This window comes from Erythranthe guttata, chromosome 13 (assembly GCF_056151865.1).
Source record: "Erythranthe guttata isolate IM_541 chromosome 13, IM_541, whole genome shotgun sequence".
NCBI lineage: Eukaryota > Viridiplantae > Streptophyta > Magnoliopsida > Lamiales > Phrymaceae > Erythranthe > Erythranthe guttata.
The window spans coordinates 19,499,053-19,514,991 of NC_142545.1; the positions used below are offsets into that span (position 1 = coordinate 19,499,053).

General features: G+C 36.4%; 1 protein-coding gene, 2 long non-coding RNA genes and 1 pseudogene across 8 annotated transcripts; 1 reads left to right on the forward strand and 3 right to left on the reverse strand.

Moving 5' to 3' along the window:
* Positions 1-33: 33 nt before the first annotated feature.
* Positions 34-6,399, reverse strand: LOC105950894 (kinase superfamily with octicosapeptide/Phox/Bem1p domain-containing protein). Of its 4 annotated transcripts, none has more exons than XR_016035184.1 (9): positions 6,056-6,399; positions 2,291-5,291; positions 2,140-2,208; positions 1,708-1,860; positions 1,252-1,436; positions 1,023-1,170; positions 770-892; positions 586-673; positions 34-483 (listed from the first exon to the last, which is right to left on the reverse strand). XR_016035184.1 is itself a non-coding variant. In XM_012974268.2 (9 exons), exons 2-9 carry the CDS (start codon positions 5,117-5,119, stop codon positions 278-280), a joined length of 3,786 nt encoding a protein of 1,261 aa, XP_012829722.2. In that variant the 5' UTR covers positions 5,120-5,291; positions 6,056-6,387; the 3' UTR covers positions 34-277. The 4 variants fall into 4 exon arrangements, 2 of the variants coding, with proteins under 2 accessions (XP_012829722.2, XP_012829723.2); XR_016035185.1 differs by having other exon boundaries at positions 1,246-1,436; XM_012974268.2 differs by having other exon boundaries at positions 1,246-1,415; positions 6,056-6,387.
* Positions 6,400-6,678: 279 nt separating this feature from the next.
* Positions 6,679-10,232, forward strand: LOC148766124 (potassium transporter 10-like; annotated as a pseudogene). Its single transcript, XR_016035186.1, has 9 exons — positions 6,679-6,862; positions 7,155-7,380; positions 7,516-7,768; positions 7,851-7,901; positions 7,996-8,256; positions 8,374-8,541; positions 8,647-8,901; positions 8,975-8,993; positions 9,237-10,232. The product of XR_016035186.1 is annotated as a potassium transporter 10-like (transcript).
* A 2,880-nt stretch (positions 10,233-13,112) lies between these two features.
* On the reverse strand, positions 13,113-14,024 carry LOC148766125 (uncharacterized). Its single transcript, XR_016029302.1, has 2 exons — positions 13,430-14,024; positions 13,113-13,298 (listed from the first exon to the last, which is right to left on the reverse strand). It is a non-coding gene; the product is annotated as an uncharacterized LOC148766125 (long non-coding RNA).
* Positions 14,025-14,256: 232 nt separating this feature from the next.
* Positions 14,257-15,425, reverse strand: LOC105972616 (uncharacterized). Of its 2 annotated transcripts, none has more exons than XR_016029301.1 (3): positions 15,102-15,425; positions 14,930-14,989; positions 14,257-14,726 (listed from the first exon to the last, which is right to left on the reverse strand). It is a non-coding gene; the product is annotated as an uncharacterized LOC105972616 (long non-coding RNA). The 2 variants fall into 2 exon arrangements; XR_016029300.1 differs by having other exon boundaries at positions 14,909-14,989.
* Between the last annotated feature and the right edge of the window lie 514 nt (positions 15,426-15,939).

Genomic DNA, 15,939 nt, shown 5'->3' on the forward strand with positions numbered 1-15,939 from the left:
AGGGGAAAATTAATAAAATATTCAGGTAAGAAATAAATTGGCAAACAATTGTGATTGTATTGACATCAGTTTATGTAGTTCCCTTGAAATAATACAAAATTATTCACACTCAGCAAGACAAATTCAACTCAAATGCACACGAAGGAGAAGTATCTATCTCTCCATATAAATATATATGTACATACTATACAAAATATACTGGCCACAATATAATGACCATTAATGTTTATGAAAATAATATTATAAATATATCACAGCTGGAAAATTTGGAAGTGTATCACTTAGGTGGCAAGTGATTGTGTGGTGTAAAGACTTGTGGTTTAGTGAAGCTTACAGCAGACATTGAGCGTAATCGTGCAGCAATCTCGGTGAAGGACGGACGAGCCAATGAGTCCGGCGCCCAACACTGCTCCATCAGTAATCTCCACTCGGGATCGCAGAAGCTTGGCACAGGCGGCCGGAGTGTGTTATTTACTATACCACCTGCTTTCACAATAACACCATGCATCAAAATCTTATTTGTCGAATCTTCTTCATATTCTCTACCGATCTTATTAATTAGTACAAATGTAAGAGTGAATATACCAATGATTGCTCCGTAGTGCATATTGGCGTAAGGTTCTTCGCCCGTTAGAATTTCCCAAAGTACTATTCCGAAAGAGAAGACATCAACCTGTAAAAATGAAACATTGCATCATCATTATCTCCATGCATCGACCAACTAACTTCTCTCTGTGAACAAGTCTGTGTTTGGATCGGAGAATATTACCTTTTCCGAAACCATGCTACTGCTACCATTTAATAACTCGGGAGCCATCCATGGAAGGGTTCCCCTGACACCACCAGTAACCAATGTATTTCTTTTGATTTTTGACAAACCAAAATCACCCACCTGTACATTTTTCATTTATATACAAGTAAAGATATCAATACTTCAAAAAAGCACAACTATAATCTCTTTCATATTTTGTTTTTGGATAAATTAATGGGATCTATAAATTAAGTGAGATCAAATGAGTCACCTTGCATATGGGTCGGGAGGGATCCTTCAAGTTAACAAGCAGGTTGTCACATTTTAAATCGAAGTGCACAATATTCCTCGAATGCAAATATTCCATTCCGAAAGCTGCATCCATAGCAATGATGAGCCGCTTGCGACGATCAAGATGCCTGAACAAATTGCAAATGTTAAAAGGGGTGGCTATACAAGAAAATGGAGGCATGAATTGTAAATATAGGACCAACCTGTACCTGTCCTTGGAAATTAAAACATGTCTGAGGGAACCATTGACCATGTACTCTGTGACAGTAGCAAGTGTCCCTCCTGGCCCATCTTGCACTACACCGTAAAAAGCCACCACATTTGGATGGTGAAGCTTTGACAGAATTTCAGCTTCATGCCAGAAATCAGCCGACTACAGAATATCATAAGGTTTCTGTCACAAATCAAGCCATGAAGAACATGGTGGACGAATTATAACTGAAACTTCCATTTAAACTTAAGAATCCTAACATCATGTTGCCTTTTGGTCAATCTTTTTGTTGGTTGAAAAGGGTTGATAAACAATAATCACCTAAATTTAACTATTTTGGCCAAAAATCTTGCAATGTTGCATTTTCTTTGTACCAGCATTTTCATTTGGAAAATTAAAAAAAGAAAAAAAGAAAAAGAAATATCAATTAGTGAATTTGATTTGAATAAGTTACCAGCCTCTCCTGCTCAGATGAGCGGCCTACAAAACAGCTCTTCTTTATTCTCTTGATAGCAACATCACTTCCCCTCCATTTACCATGATAAACAGTCCCATATGTTCCAGAACCCAATTCCCTCAACTCTTCGAGATCTCTGTTCTTTATAATCTGTAAAAGAACAAAGAAACAGTTACTACCACCTAGTGGATCAAAGCGTCCAATATAATCAGCCGATAAGACTTTCTGCAGACTATTTCATGTTATCCATGCATAGTCGTAGTTGGGGAATAACATCAGCTACAATGAATGAAGTTAAAAAGTCTCATCACATCAAGAGATGGTATTATGGAACTGATCAATACACATGGCAATGCTGAACCACATGACAATGTATTTGGCTTTCCAATATTCTAATAAGAAAAGTCATCGTGTTATAGAGGTGCTTACCTGAAGGGTACTGGGATCAAATAAATCAACAAGAGGGAAGCCTGTCTGCTGAGTTGCTTTCTTTCCATCCTTGAAGTGTAAAGAAAATATCATTAGCTGATGCAATCGAAGTAAATCAAATCACTCAAAATAGGTTATAATCAAATAATACCTCATAATCAGATCCAATTGTCCTTGAGGTCATTGGACGATCTAATTGCAGACTTTGGGCACCAGTAGTCTGAGAAATATCATAATCCGAAGGCAAGTTCATGATGTCAGGTTCAGGGCCAGACGATTGCCTTGGATTTTTAGCACCAAAACTACTACTAGAATCCACAACATCTGCTGCAGTTGCACCAGTCTCAAAAGGTAGATAACCATAATCCATGGATGCACCTTCTCCAATTTTTGCTTGTGAAGATGAGAAAGCAAGATGATCCTGATCCATAAGGGAAACATCTTTTCTGTGATCATCTTTTGCCAAATTCTGAAAGAATGACCAATGTTTAGGTTCATGATTAGTCATGTTCACACTCAAGCCTGCTGCGTCGCCATGTAGTTGCGTAAAACCAGCAGAGCTCTCTTCTGTAATGGCCTTAGAAAAAATATCAGATAAAAGATCATGAGGAAAACGGTCATTGATGTCAATGAGTATGTCCCCATGTTCTGGAGTGCCAGCGGCTAAATGGTGCTTACTTTCGGAAGCAGCTGAAGAAGTAATGTATTCCTTATTCGTAACATGTAGTTCCTCTTCATTGGTTTTTTCAAGCAATTCTTTCTGACGAGTCTCTGTTGATGCATGAGCAGATTCATATTGGGAAAATTCAAAATTTCCTTGCTTTGTCAAAGGAAAATATGACCCAACATTAAGCTCAGCCTTGAGATTTGACTGATTTTTTCTGGAAGTCATTGCACTGAAGTCACTTTCATCATCAGCAAAGTTCTGAGGTTCTTTTACGTTCCCTTCAGTAGACGCACGATCCAAATCGTCCGTCACATTCCAACCAGTCAACTTATCCGATGTTTCCGCAATCTTTTGTGATACATCTGATTTAGAATGAGCCATTAGGAGCTGTGGACCAATAGAATCATCTGATTTGAACAAACGATTAAGCCCTGACTGTTCCCTGAGTATTCTTTCTGATTGGAACATTCGGTGAGGAAGAATATCTGGTTCGTAGCTGATGTCTTGAGCATATACCAGGGAGTCTCCATGAACAGACGCACCAGATGTATGAGAATGATTGTCGATATCAAACTTATTCATCATCTGATCCTGAACAACAATTGGAGGCACGCAATCCCTTGCATCTTCATGATTCTTTTCACTAATTTTTGGTATGACCGAAGTTTCCTTGTGCGTTGCAGAACTAGTAACAGTAAATGCTTCCTCTGATGGTGCAACCGTAGTTAATGATGAAGTATCATAAGTCTGTAAAGAGTGTGTCTTGCCATCATCAAGAGACTGCACTATAGTAGGGTCGCTGATTTCCTTGATTGAGTTTTCCATGTTCGTCTGTGTGTCCGTCCGAGGAACATCTGTCCCTGTAGAATGATCTTTATCAGATTCAACCTGGTCAAGTTTTGTCTCCAACCCTGATACTTTTGCTACCTCAGCGTTCAAGCTCCCATAAGGCTGCCCAAGGATAGGATCTGGGACCATTTTTTCTGCAATTTGTGCATTGTTTGATTGAAGAGAACCATAACCATATTGAATCCTATCAGATGGTGAAACTATGGTTTTTTGATATGCATTACGGAGGGTGTCCATTTGGTGGAAAGCATGTGATGAATGCCATCCATGCTGTTGGTGATTGATAGCTTGGACCTGGTAACCAAGTGAACTGGCCTCAAAAGCATGCGATGGACTAGGCAGCGCCGTCTGAGAAGATTGATTTGGTGAAGGTGAGACTACTCTGGCATTTAAAGTACCACCTGCAGCAACCGGGACGGGAATACGACCCGTCTCACTTTCAACTCTTAGGCTGAGTAACTCATCCAAATTGTTCCCAAAATGGCTTTTCACAACTACCGAGTTTCTTCTTGAACCAAAATCCATACTGTTTACAGCAACAACGTATTCAACTTCAGAATCCCCTTCTACGTTCTCCAGACCAAACTGGGAATCTTCCAAGTCGTTGTTTGGAGTGAGAAACAGCCTGAGCTTCCGGGATTCACCAACATCAAGTAAATTGCATTCCTCCATCATATTTTGTAAGTCCTCATCAGAGGATACGGTAACCAATGCATCAAGATCCTCACCAGGAAGCTGATATTTAATAGAATGATGTTCACTATACATCGTCATTGTCTTCTGCTTAAGCTCCTCCCATGAAATATCCTGGCTAATGCGGAGAATACGTGTCTCACCTCCAGCATATCTAAGCTTCTGATCACTTGGACGAGGCAAGACCTTGCCGCCAAAACTGCAGAGTAACTTCAACATTTTCAACGAGCAACCAAAAGAACCAATAGAAGAATGACTTTGAAACCTGTGAATACTTGAAATTTTTGATGAAGTTCTAGTCGCTGATGGAAGGGACTTGTCTATAGGCTTTTCATCTCTTAGAGAAACATTACTCACAGGATCTTGGACTTTACCCTTTTCAACGGACGGAAACGAGTAAGCATCAGGATATCTTTCAGAACTAGTATGAGATGCTCCAAGCACACCATGTAGATTCACAGATGTAGTGTCACTTTTAGCCTCAACAGGAGAATTTGGAATATATTGCTGCCTGGGATTCACCCTTTCCCACATGAATTCAAGAGCAAATTCCTCACCAGTCTGAATGGAGTAGTTCAGAACTGGTCTTGCGCCAACTGTCATATTAAGATCAGATGATCTTGAATTTGTACTCATAGAATTGGAGGGGTCCTGAATGAATCTCTGATTTACAGAGCCCATGCCTTGATTACTGTTATCCACAGAGTTGTAACTAATTTGCTCAGAGTTATTTTGCTGCCCCATTACGAACTTTCCCATTTTTTGTTCCATGTCCGTTCTCTTTTTGGGCAGATCCGTGACCAAGAAACACCGATGAAAAACAAACCCCACCACAATCTGTCAACTAAACCAACGGAGGAAATTTTAGTTCTCAATCAGGCTCCAAATTAAGAAATAAGCTTTTACTCATCTCTTCATTGAGCTTCTTCAAGCTACAAGAGACCTGCAAAAACGCATACCGTGTTCAGAAAACCATGAATTATAAATAGACTTTTAGCTCCGATAACAGAAATAACAAGGGGAGAATTTCCTAAATTACAAAATTACAACAAAATAAGGAGAGGAGACCAGATGATATTTCAAGCAAGCCCCAACATCCCTTTTCTCATGAATCACAATGAAACAACTAAATCGCGGCATAAGCCCTAGATCTGCACCTACAAGGTGTATGTATACTCGCCATTTTTTACCGCCTAAGGAGGAGTTTGGAGAGCAATTGGTAACTTGACTTCGTAAGGGTAGATTCCTTAAACTTAATTTTCTATTGATAGGTATTTTGAAGATGGGTTGCACAATAATTCAACTTTTGCGATCATGTTTATCAAACATTAAACAACAGAAAATAGTTTTGGACGTAATTAAGGCCTGAGCTGGAACTTAGAATCATACTCTTTAATTAAGCACAATTGACAATCGGCAGAATTCATTTAACCAGATCATGCCACACAAATTTTGCAGGATAAAACTACCCAGTCTTAAACATCCGAACACACTACCCAGACCTAAAAAACAAGTAAACTCCATTTTCACAACAAAAAGTAATGAAATCTTCCTTTTAAGTTCACAGTTAGGAAGTAATTGCCGAAAAAGAGATCATAATCCATTCAACCACCATCAAAGAGTCGACACAGATGTTGATCCGACTAACCGGAAAAGCAATCGGAATTTTACAGGTTGATCTGAAGTTTTCAGATAAAAGAAATATACCTTCGATAGTGTGAACTGGTGATCTTCCCGTGAACTCTGTGTTGTAAAGCTAAAGTCTGATAGATCGTACCAGAAAGTCTCTCTCTTTCTCGCTCTAATCTTCTCTCTCTCTCTCTCTCTCTCTCTCTCTCTCTCTCTCTCTCTGTATATATAGTGGTTGCAACGTTGATGTCTGTTTACAGACTTGTCTGAAAGAAAAAAAAAAAACCTTATTAAGAAAGAGAGAAGAACGAAAGCGGATTCTTTCTAACTAGCCCATATCGAAATCAGAGAAATGGGTTTTATTTTACTGGGTGATGTCAGAATTTGAGGATTAAGTTGAATTTTGTAAAGTGTGGCGATTTTGCATCAGAAAGAAGGATTGGGAGGAAAGTTGAGTTTAATAACATAGGTTTTTTTAAGAAGTTGTTTTCTTTTTAATTTCCTGAGAAAGCAGTTATGTGGCTGATATTGAGTTGACCCCACTTCAGAATTATTTGAGTAATAATACTAAATCTTATTCCCCCCCCTGTGTATGTGTATGTGTGTATGTGTATGTATTTGCTGTCATCCTTACCAAATTAGTTTCGTCTCCTCGGATTTTTTTTTTAATATCTTATCCGGAGATTGAGTTTCTTTATTTGATTTGAGTTGTTTGATGAAAATTGGGGGATTGAATAATTAGTTGAGAAAAAACAAAAGATGGCATCTGGGATGGAATCTGATGAAGGGGGTGAAACAAAGGGAAGTATGTGGGTTTTGGAGCAGAAGCTTGATCAGCCTATGGATGAAGAGGCTGGTAGATTAAAGAATATGTATAGAGAAAAGGTATCCAATACATACATACATACATACATACATCCTTTTTTTTTATAAAGTTCTTTCACTTTCTCATCTTTAACCAATTCACAAAATACATTTTTATATATTTATGTAAGCAACTTTTATATCTGTTGACTTTGCCTTTACATTGACATGATCTTCACAATTCTTATTCTCCTTCACTTTTTTTTTTTTGTTCTTTTTATTATTGGTTCCTCTTGTTTACTTTTTTTTTTTTTTTTTTTTTTTATGAGAATTTTGATGTTAACAGTTATCCGATTTATGTTCCATTGAACAGAAATTCTCGGCGATTTTGCTGTTAAGGCTTGCATTTCAGAGCCTGGGAGTGGTGTATGGTGACTTGGGTACATCTCCCTTGTATGTGTTCTACAATACTTTTCCTCACGGAATAGACGATTCGGAAGATGTAATTGGAGCTCTTTCGTTGATTATATACTCCCTCACTCTCATACCTCTCCTCAAATACGTTTTTATTGTATGTAGAGCAAACGACAATGGTCAAGGTAACCTGCTTCCAATCCATGACTTTTTTTCTGTAATTGCATATTTTACGTGTTTCTGCGAGTAAGTCGTGTATTAGACTTTAATCCAAAAATAAATTATTTGATCTACTCTGTTTTGTGATCTTTTGCTTTCAGGAGGAACATTTGCTCTTTATTCACTACTTTGCCGGCACGCTAAAGTGAAAACAATTCCAAATCAACATAGAACCGATGAGGAGCTTACAACTTATAGCCGAACCACTTTTCACGAGCATTCGTTTGCTGCGAAAACCAAGAAGTGGCTCGAGGCAGATGCTTTTAGAAGGAACTCCCTTCTTATGCTTGTACTCATAGGTACATGCATGGTCATCGCCCATCGGTGATGGAATTCTTACACCTGCTATCTCCGGTAATCATTTTTTTTTCTATATTTTATTAATAAACATTATCGAATTTCTTGATGTATTTGCTGACGAAAAATAATGTTATAGTTCTTTCTGCTTCTGGTGGGATCAAAGTGGACCATCCAAAGATGAGAAATGGTATAATAATCTACTCTCGGAATTAAATTTGTTGAATTTCAGTTGTTATTATAAGTTGTATAATAATCCTTGAGAATGTATTTTGTCGATGCAGATGTGGTTGTACTGATGGCTGTGTTCATACTAGTTGGTTTGTTCAGCATGCAACATTACGGGACGGATAAAGTCGGTTGGTTATTTGCTCCAATTGTACTTATTTGGTTCATCATGATTGGATGCATTGGTATTTTCAACATATATAAATACGACAGCTCTGTACTCAAAGCGTTTTCGCCTCTCTACATATATCGTTACCTTAAAACAGGGAAGAAAAAAGGTTGGACCTCGCTTGGAGGGATCATGCTTAGCATCACAGGTCTCTCTCTCTCTCTCTTTCTCTCTCACTCTCTCTCTCTCTCTCTCTCACACACACACACACACACACACACAGATTGTATTAATTACTTATTGTTTACGGCTATTATTATTGCAGGGACAGAAGCACTGTTTGCTGACCTGGCTCATTTTCCGGTTTCTGCGATACAGCTTGCTTTTACGGTTGTTGTGTTTCCTTGTCTTCTTCTAGCCTATTCTGGGCAAGCAGCATACCTCATGGAAAATAGAGACCATGTACAAGATGCATTTTACCGATCAATTCCAGGTAATTGAAAACAGACGTCTTTGTTCATGCATGTCCAAATCGAATATAAAATCAGACACGTTTATAATTCCCAGCTCATTAATTTGATTATCTATCTCTTTGCAGACAAAGTATATTGGCCAGTATTTATAATTGCAACATTAGCTGCCATTGTAGCTAGTCAAGCCACAATATCTGCCACTTTTTCGATAATCAAGCAGGCACTTGCACTCGGCTGTTTTCCTAGAGTCAAAGTTGTGCACACATCGAAAAAGTTTCTTGGCCAGATTTATATTCCTGACATAAATTGGATCCTTATGGGCCTTTGTATTGCCGTAACTGCCGGTTTCAGAAATCAAAGTCAAATCGGCAATGCTTACAGTAAGCTCTTTTTTTTTTTTGTTTTTTTTAAATTACGTCAACACTAAAATTGTACGATGTGGAAAAAAAACAGGTACGGCAGTTGTGATTGTCATGCTGGCAGGGGCGTACCCACCCTTGTGGCTGGGGTGGCCCCGCCCCCCCAAGATTTTATTTTTAAGCTGTTTTTTTTTTTTCTTTTTTTTTTAGGTATTTATGTATTAGTTAATGCACTTTCGCCCCCCCAAACTTTTCATTTTGTACACTTTAGTCCTAAAAACAAAAAAAAAAAATTATTTCTTAACTTACCCCTATATTTCAGCCCCCCCAAGAAAACCCCCCTGGGTCCGCCCCTGCATGCTGGTGACAACTTTTCTCATGATACTAATAATGCTACTGGTTTGGCACTGCCATTGGATCCTCGTACTGCTCTTCACATTCTTCTCCCTACTCGTGGAATGCACCTACTTCTCAGCAGTCCTTTTCAAGGTTGACCAAGGCAGGTGGGTCCCGCTCGTTATTGCAGCCGCCTTCCTCGTAATAATGTACGTGTGGCATTACGGTACGGTCAAACGCTACGAGTTCGAAATGCACAGCAAGGTCTCCATGGCTTGGATATTAGGCTTGGGCCCGAGCCTAGGCCTGGTCTGTGTGCCAGGAATTGGGCTTGTGTACACCGAGCTGGCGAGTGGGGTCCCGCATATATTCTCTCCCACTTCGTCACTAATCTGCCAGCTATACACTCAGTGGTGGTGTTTGTGTGTGTGAAGTACCTTCCGGTGTACACTGTTCCGGAAGAGGAAAGATTCCTCGTGAAGCGAATCGGACAGAAGAGCTTCCACATGTTCCGTTGCGTAGCGAGATTTGGCTACAAAGATCTTAATAAGAAAGACGATGAATTCAAGAAGAAATTGTTTGATAATCTTTTCATGTTTGTTAGGTTAGAATCTATGATGGAAGGTTGTTTGGATTCCGATGAGTACAGTTTGTACGGTCAGCAAACACAACGGTCGAGGGAGTATTTGTTGAAAGATAACGGCGAGACTTCTACTTCGAATCTAGACCTCACCGTATCCTCGGTGGACTCGATAGTGCCAGCTAGATCGCTGGTGCATGGTAACAATACAATGACATCTTCGGGGAGAGAGAGCAGCCATACGGAGGTTGATGAGTTGGAGTTTCTGAGTGGTTGTAGGGATGCCGGGGTTGTGCATATTCTGGGGAATACGGTAGTTAGGGCGTGGCGGGAATCGAGGATTTATAAGAAGATAGCTATTGATTATGGCGGCGGTTATATGCAAGCCCATTTTTTTATTAGTTCAAGACCTCCAACATAAAAATACTAATTTACCCTTAATGAAATTTAAAATCAAATAAAAAACACAAAGCTTTAAAAAATAAAAAATAAACATTTCCTTTGTGCAAGATCAAATAAAATACATAAATCCAGAAAACCCTCTTCCTTATTTCACGACTTAAAACTCTCCTCCTTCTTCCCCTTCTTCTTGACAAACCCACCAAGAAATCCTACACACCAAAATTATCAAATACATACCAAACATTCACGATGGAACCAGAAAACAATGATATGGTGGTTTACAAGGGTGGAGAACACAATGAAATATGTTTTAACCGTTTATTTTTGCTTTTGGGTCGTTTTTTTTGTTGCGAAAAAAATTCGACGATACAAAAAATCGGTCTGCAAATACCGATTTTTGTTACTAAAGTCGGTAACCACATTCTGATTATTTTAATAAAAATCGGTACTTAAAAACCGATTTTTGTAGTAAAAATCGGCATGACAACACCGATTTGTTTTTGTATTATCGGTATCGTCATTTTCGGAAATTACAAATTGAACTCCACATGGGGGCATTTCCGGTTTAAGGACCGATATTAAAAATGATATATAATATAGGGACCAAATCTGTAATTATCATAAGTTTATTATAATAATATAATAAATTAAAGTTTTCTTAAATCGTAAAGTTTGATTGTTTTGTTGAGTATTTAAGATCTATTTTTACTTTTGAATTGACTTCGGTATGAACGAATTAAATTGTAAGATTTGAAGCGTAAATCATAAGATTTTATACTCGGTATTGCGAATTTTCGTAAATGAGTCGCACGCGTTTATAGCTGAGGAGTAGTAAAAGTATACTGCGTTGGTGGCGGATATTTCGAATATTGCAGAGAGATCCACTTTGGGGTTAAATTTGCAATTTGGGTGGAGCTGGTGCGAAGATGGAGTCAGTATAGGGGTGATTCTGCAATTTTCAAAACTGTTTCAGTCAGCGAGGTGGATTTCCAAAAATTACAAATTGACCCCACTGGGGTGCATTCTGGTTTAAGGAACAAAATAAAAAAAAAGTATAATAATATAGGGACCAAAAATCGTAACATTTGATCGATTAGTTGATATTTAAGATTTATTTTAACATTTCAATCGACATAGATATGAATGAATTAATTCGTAAGATATGAATCGTAAATCATAAGACTTTGTGCTCGGTGTGCTCGGTATTGCTGATTTTCGTAAATAGGCCGGATATTTTGGATAGTGATAGAGATATCCACTGTGGGGTCAAATATGCAATTTGGGTGGAGCGGCTAAGAAGATGGAGTAAGTATAGGGGTGATTCTGTAATTTTCAGAGTTGTTTCAGCTAGGGAGGTGGATTTTTGAAAATTACAAATTGATCTCCACTTGGGGGCATTTCCGGTTTAAGGACCGCTATTAAAAATTGTATATAATATAGGGACCAAATCTGTAATTATCATAAGTTTATTATAAATAATATAATAAATTCAATGTACTTTTAAATTGACCTAGGTATGAACGAATTAAATTGTAAGATTTGAATCGTGAATCATAAGATTTTATACTCGGTATTGCGAATTTTCGTAAATGAGTCACACGCATTTATAGCTGAGGAGTAGTAAAAGCATACTACGTTGGTGGTGGATATTTCGGATATTGCAAGAGAGATCCACTTTGAGGTTAAATTTGCAATTTGGGTTGAACAGCTGGGAAGATGGAGTAAGTATATGGGTGATTCTGCAATTTTCAAAATTATTTTAGCCAGAGAGGTGGATTTCCAGAAATTACAAATTCACCCGCGCTTGGGGTTTTTTATTAGATAGAATCAAAGCTTTCTAGAACGGATATATTTTAACTTTTGTTGCAAAAATGGCTTCTGATGTTATGCGCTCAATTTCATGTTTTGCTTCATTGTTTCGGCAATGGTATTTTCATGTGATGTTACAGAAATAAATTCAACATCTTAATATATTTTTTTATATGTTCATTACAGGTCATTGTTTTCGAACTGTCATTTTTTTTTCCCTTTTGGCAGATGGGAAAACATATATATTCATTGGTTAAATTAAGCGATATGATGATTTTTGTTGGATGATTGAGTATTAAGGGGATAGCTATTTATTCATTCATTATTTTACAAAAACTACGAGGACAAATACCCCTTAAATGTCGGTTCATGAAATTTTTTGCTTATATAACGAATTTTTTTTTATAATTAAGTTCTGTATTTTCGTTAGAATTTCTCTCGTTATTACATCACAAAACAAATACTAATGACATTATTATGTTTGCTTAAATAGTCTCTACATCATGTGCTGAAAAGTACTGCAATACAGGTAGGAGTGAAATCAAAAGAATCTCCTTCACCTTTGCATGCTGCCATTTTTTCCTCTTTTTGTTCGAATAAATTGACCGGGCACCACGCCTTGCGCGGTGCTTCATCACTAGTATATATATATATATATATACTAGGGGGCGCTCACCGCGCCACGCGCGGTACATAATGCTCTGCTTTAGTGACATATTTAGTTGATTACTATACAAAATTTTCCCATGTTTAAAATTTATAGTTTAATTATTCGCATGACATAATATATATCTCACTTTATTTAACCATAGAAACTTAAATAGTCAAATAGAATAATAAAGTAGTAACCAACCTAACTCAGATCATATATAGTAATAATTAATTTATAATTAATAACAATTGCAATTTTGAATCTTCTAGTTGGATTGAATTTTGAACTTTGAAGTTGAAAATATATATTTAACTAAACATGAAAAAGGCAAATTCCCTCTGACAAGTTCATTAGTACACAATTTGATCACAAATATTGCAAGACTTTGCGAGTGGTTAACAATATCACGTTTTGTCTCTTTTATTGGCTTGAGGTTCTCCCATATAACCTATCTAACTATAAAATCTAAATAATCACCAACATAATCCATTACAAATGATAATAATGTATATACAGAGAAAAAAAAAGGAGCAACGTAATCGTACATTTACCTCATCTACTTGAATCAGCATATTCTTGCATGCGGATATATTTCCATGCACAGTAGCTAACAATAGTAGAATCAAAACAAACCATAATCTACAAACAACAATACCATAATTCGGTAAAGAAATTAAAACCTATGCAAAAGAAAACATTTTCTTTACGAAAGAAATAGTGTATACAGCCACGAACCAAAAGAATCAACAAATAATTACAGCAAACTGTACCTCAATTCGCACATTGGGAGCCACCAAGTGAAATGTTGAAAGACATCGTTACAAGCTTAAACATATTAGTGCATTTAGCCATTTTTGTTACAAGCTTCGGAATTTCAACAAAATTTTCACCCATACAAACAAAGAATCAAATAATTAGCATAAACATAGCAGAAAAATAAAAAAAAAATTACTAACCTTGAGATGACACGAACATTGGTGAAACTAAAGTGGAAGATTTGCGATGAGAAACACCTAGGAAAATCAGGTTTTGCTCATGTATTCTCTAAACAAAATCAGGTTTTCTTCGTGTATACAAATAAACAAAAAAAAAAAAACAAAATTAAAACACACAAGCAATATGCAGTATCAAAATTTAACTCCTCAACTTTCACAGAGAAGTTAATGAAGTCACCAAAAATTAAAATTGCTACGCACAAATTGTTCAAGGGATCTTAAAAAAAATCTTCATAATACAAAGGCATCAGACAATCACAAAGGATTAAAATAAACATCAGCATATCAACTAAATACATAAGAAAATTAAATTCACGTAATCAGAAAATACATAACCAGATTCGTTGCATAATATATATATATATATATATATATACACACACACACACACACACGCGCACAAATACATAAAGAAACAAGAAAAAATAGAGAAACATACCCATAACTTATCTTGCGACTGGAAGATTGCAGTTACCATAGTCTAGCATTTCAGAAAAATTATAAAAGAAATCGCAAGAACCTGACAAAAACAAAGGCACCAAAACAAATGAATGAAGAGTAAATCGAAAATAAAGGCACTAAACTGGATTCAGAAGAAAACAAAAGTAAGAACAGAGATCAATCACAAAATAAAAAAATCACCTTATCCACAAAAAGTAAAACAAAAAATAAACATACATATATACACAATCATATAAAGAGAGATAACTTTCCGGTAAAATAGAGGGAACCTTCCATTAGCATTTATGACGATCATCACCAAAGAATTGATAAAAGAAGGCAAATAACCTGTAAAATAGTGAAGGCAGTAAAACTGGAGTCAGAGAAAATCGAAACCAAAGGCATATAATTTAGACTTTAAAATAAAACAAAAACAAATGTAGGTCTAGCACAAGACATGTATTTAAATTTACGAAAAGTGAGAAAAATAACGACAAAAGAATCCAACTTTACATTTTCTAGAGAGAAAAATGAAGGGATGAAAAGCTGAAGAAAGAAAAAGATGAACAAGAGAGATAAAAATGAACGAAGAGCCGTCTGAAAAGCTCTGGCAAAATCCGTAAGCGATACCCTGTGGCCAAAAACAAGTGCAAATAATCAGAGAAACTCGAAAACGAAGGCAAAAAATATGTATCTAGAAGAAAACCAAAGAGAAAACAAAGATCAAGCAAAAGAACAAAACCTTAACCTACATAAACAAAAAAAAAAAAATACAAACGAACAAACAAACATATAGAAATAGAATCAGAGAACCTATCAAAATCGAGGAAGAACCTTTCATTGCACTTCCAAAAAATTTATCATCCCATAAATGATAAAGAAAAGGGCATGAACCTGTCAAGAAACAAAGGCAATAAAACTAAATTCAGAGAAAAACGAAGCCAAAGGCATTTAGATTCAAAAGAAACCAAACACAGAGGCATAGCTTAAACACAAAAATGGTAACCTAACTTGATTGACCAATGAGAAAACAATACCAACAACAAATTTCATTTTTTTTTTTCGATTCAAGCAACAACAAATTTCAACTCTTCACTTTTTTAGAGAGAAAATGGGGGAGATGTAACGCTGCTGAAGAACAAAGAATGGGATAAACAAGAGAGAGAGAGAGAGAGAGAGAGGGATAAAAATATTAATTAACCTATAAGCTACATCTGGCACAGACGTCAACATTGAGAGGACACGATGGAAAAACAGAACTGCAAGCCCGTCGGAAGAAATTAGGGCGGTGGCCGAAAGTGAAATGTTGATGAGTGACAGTATTCAAAAAAAAAAAGAAAAAAAATAAAAATAAAAAAAGAAGGAAAATCTAATATGACGTATAGCGCGTGAGTATGTGGGTGGGTGTAGGATGGCAATCGGCAAGAGAATGGAAAATAAAAGGGCCCACTAATTTTGGTCGGACCATAATTATAGCAATAAATATAAAGCAAAATTAAAATACATTTACGCTTTGCGTTGGATAATTTCATCAAAAACGGCGCCGTTTTGTGCGTTTTTTGTTCGAAAAAAAATCAAAATGTTTAATAAGTTACTATTCATCAACGCACTACATCTTTATAGGTTTGTAATATATATATATATATATATATATATATATATATATATATATATATTTAAAAGAAAAACATTTTGCAGAATTATCAATTAAAGAATAGACTTGTACAGAACTATCAATTTTAGTGAATGGACAACAATTGTTTTGTGATAAACACATAAATAACCATGAAGAAGTTAAGAAATGAGTGCTATAATCAATTTACCTTATGTTCGAACTGGAACAA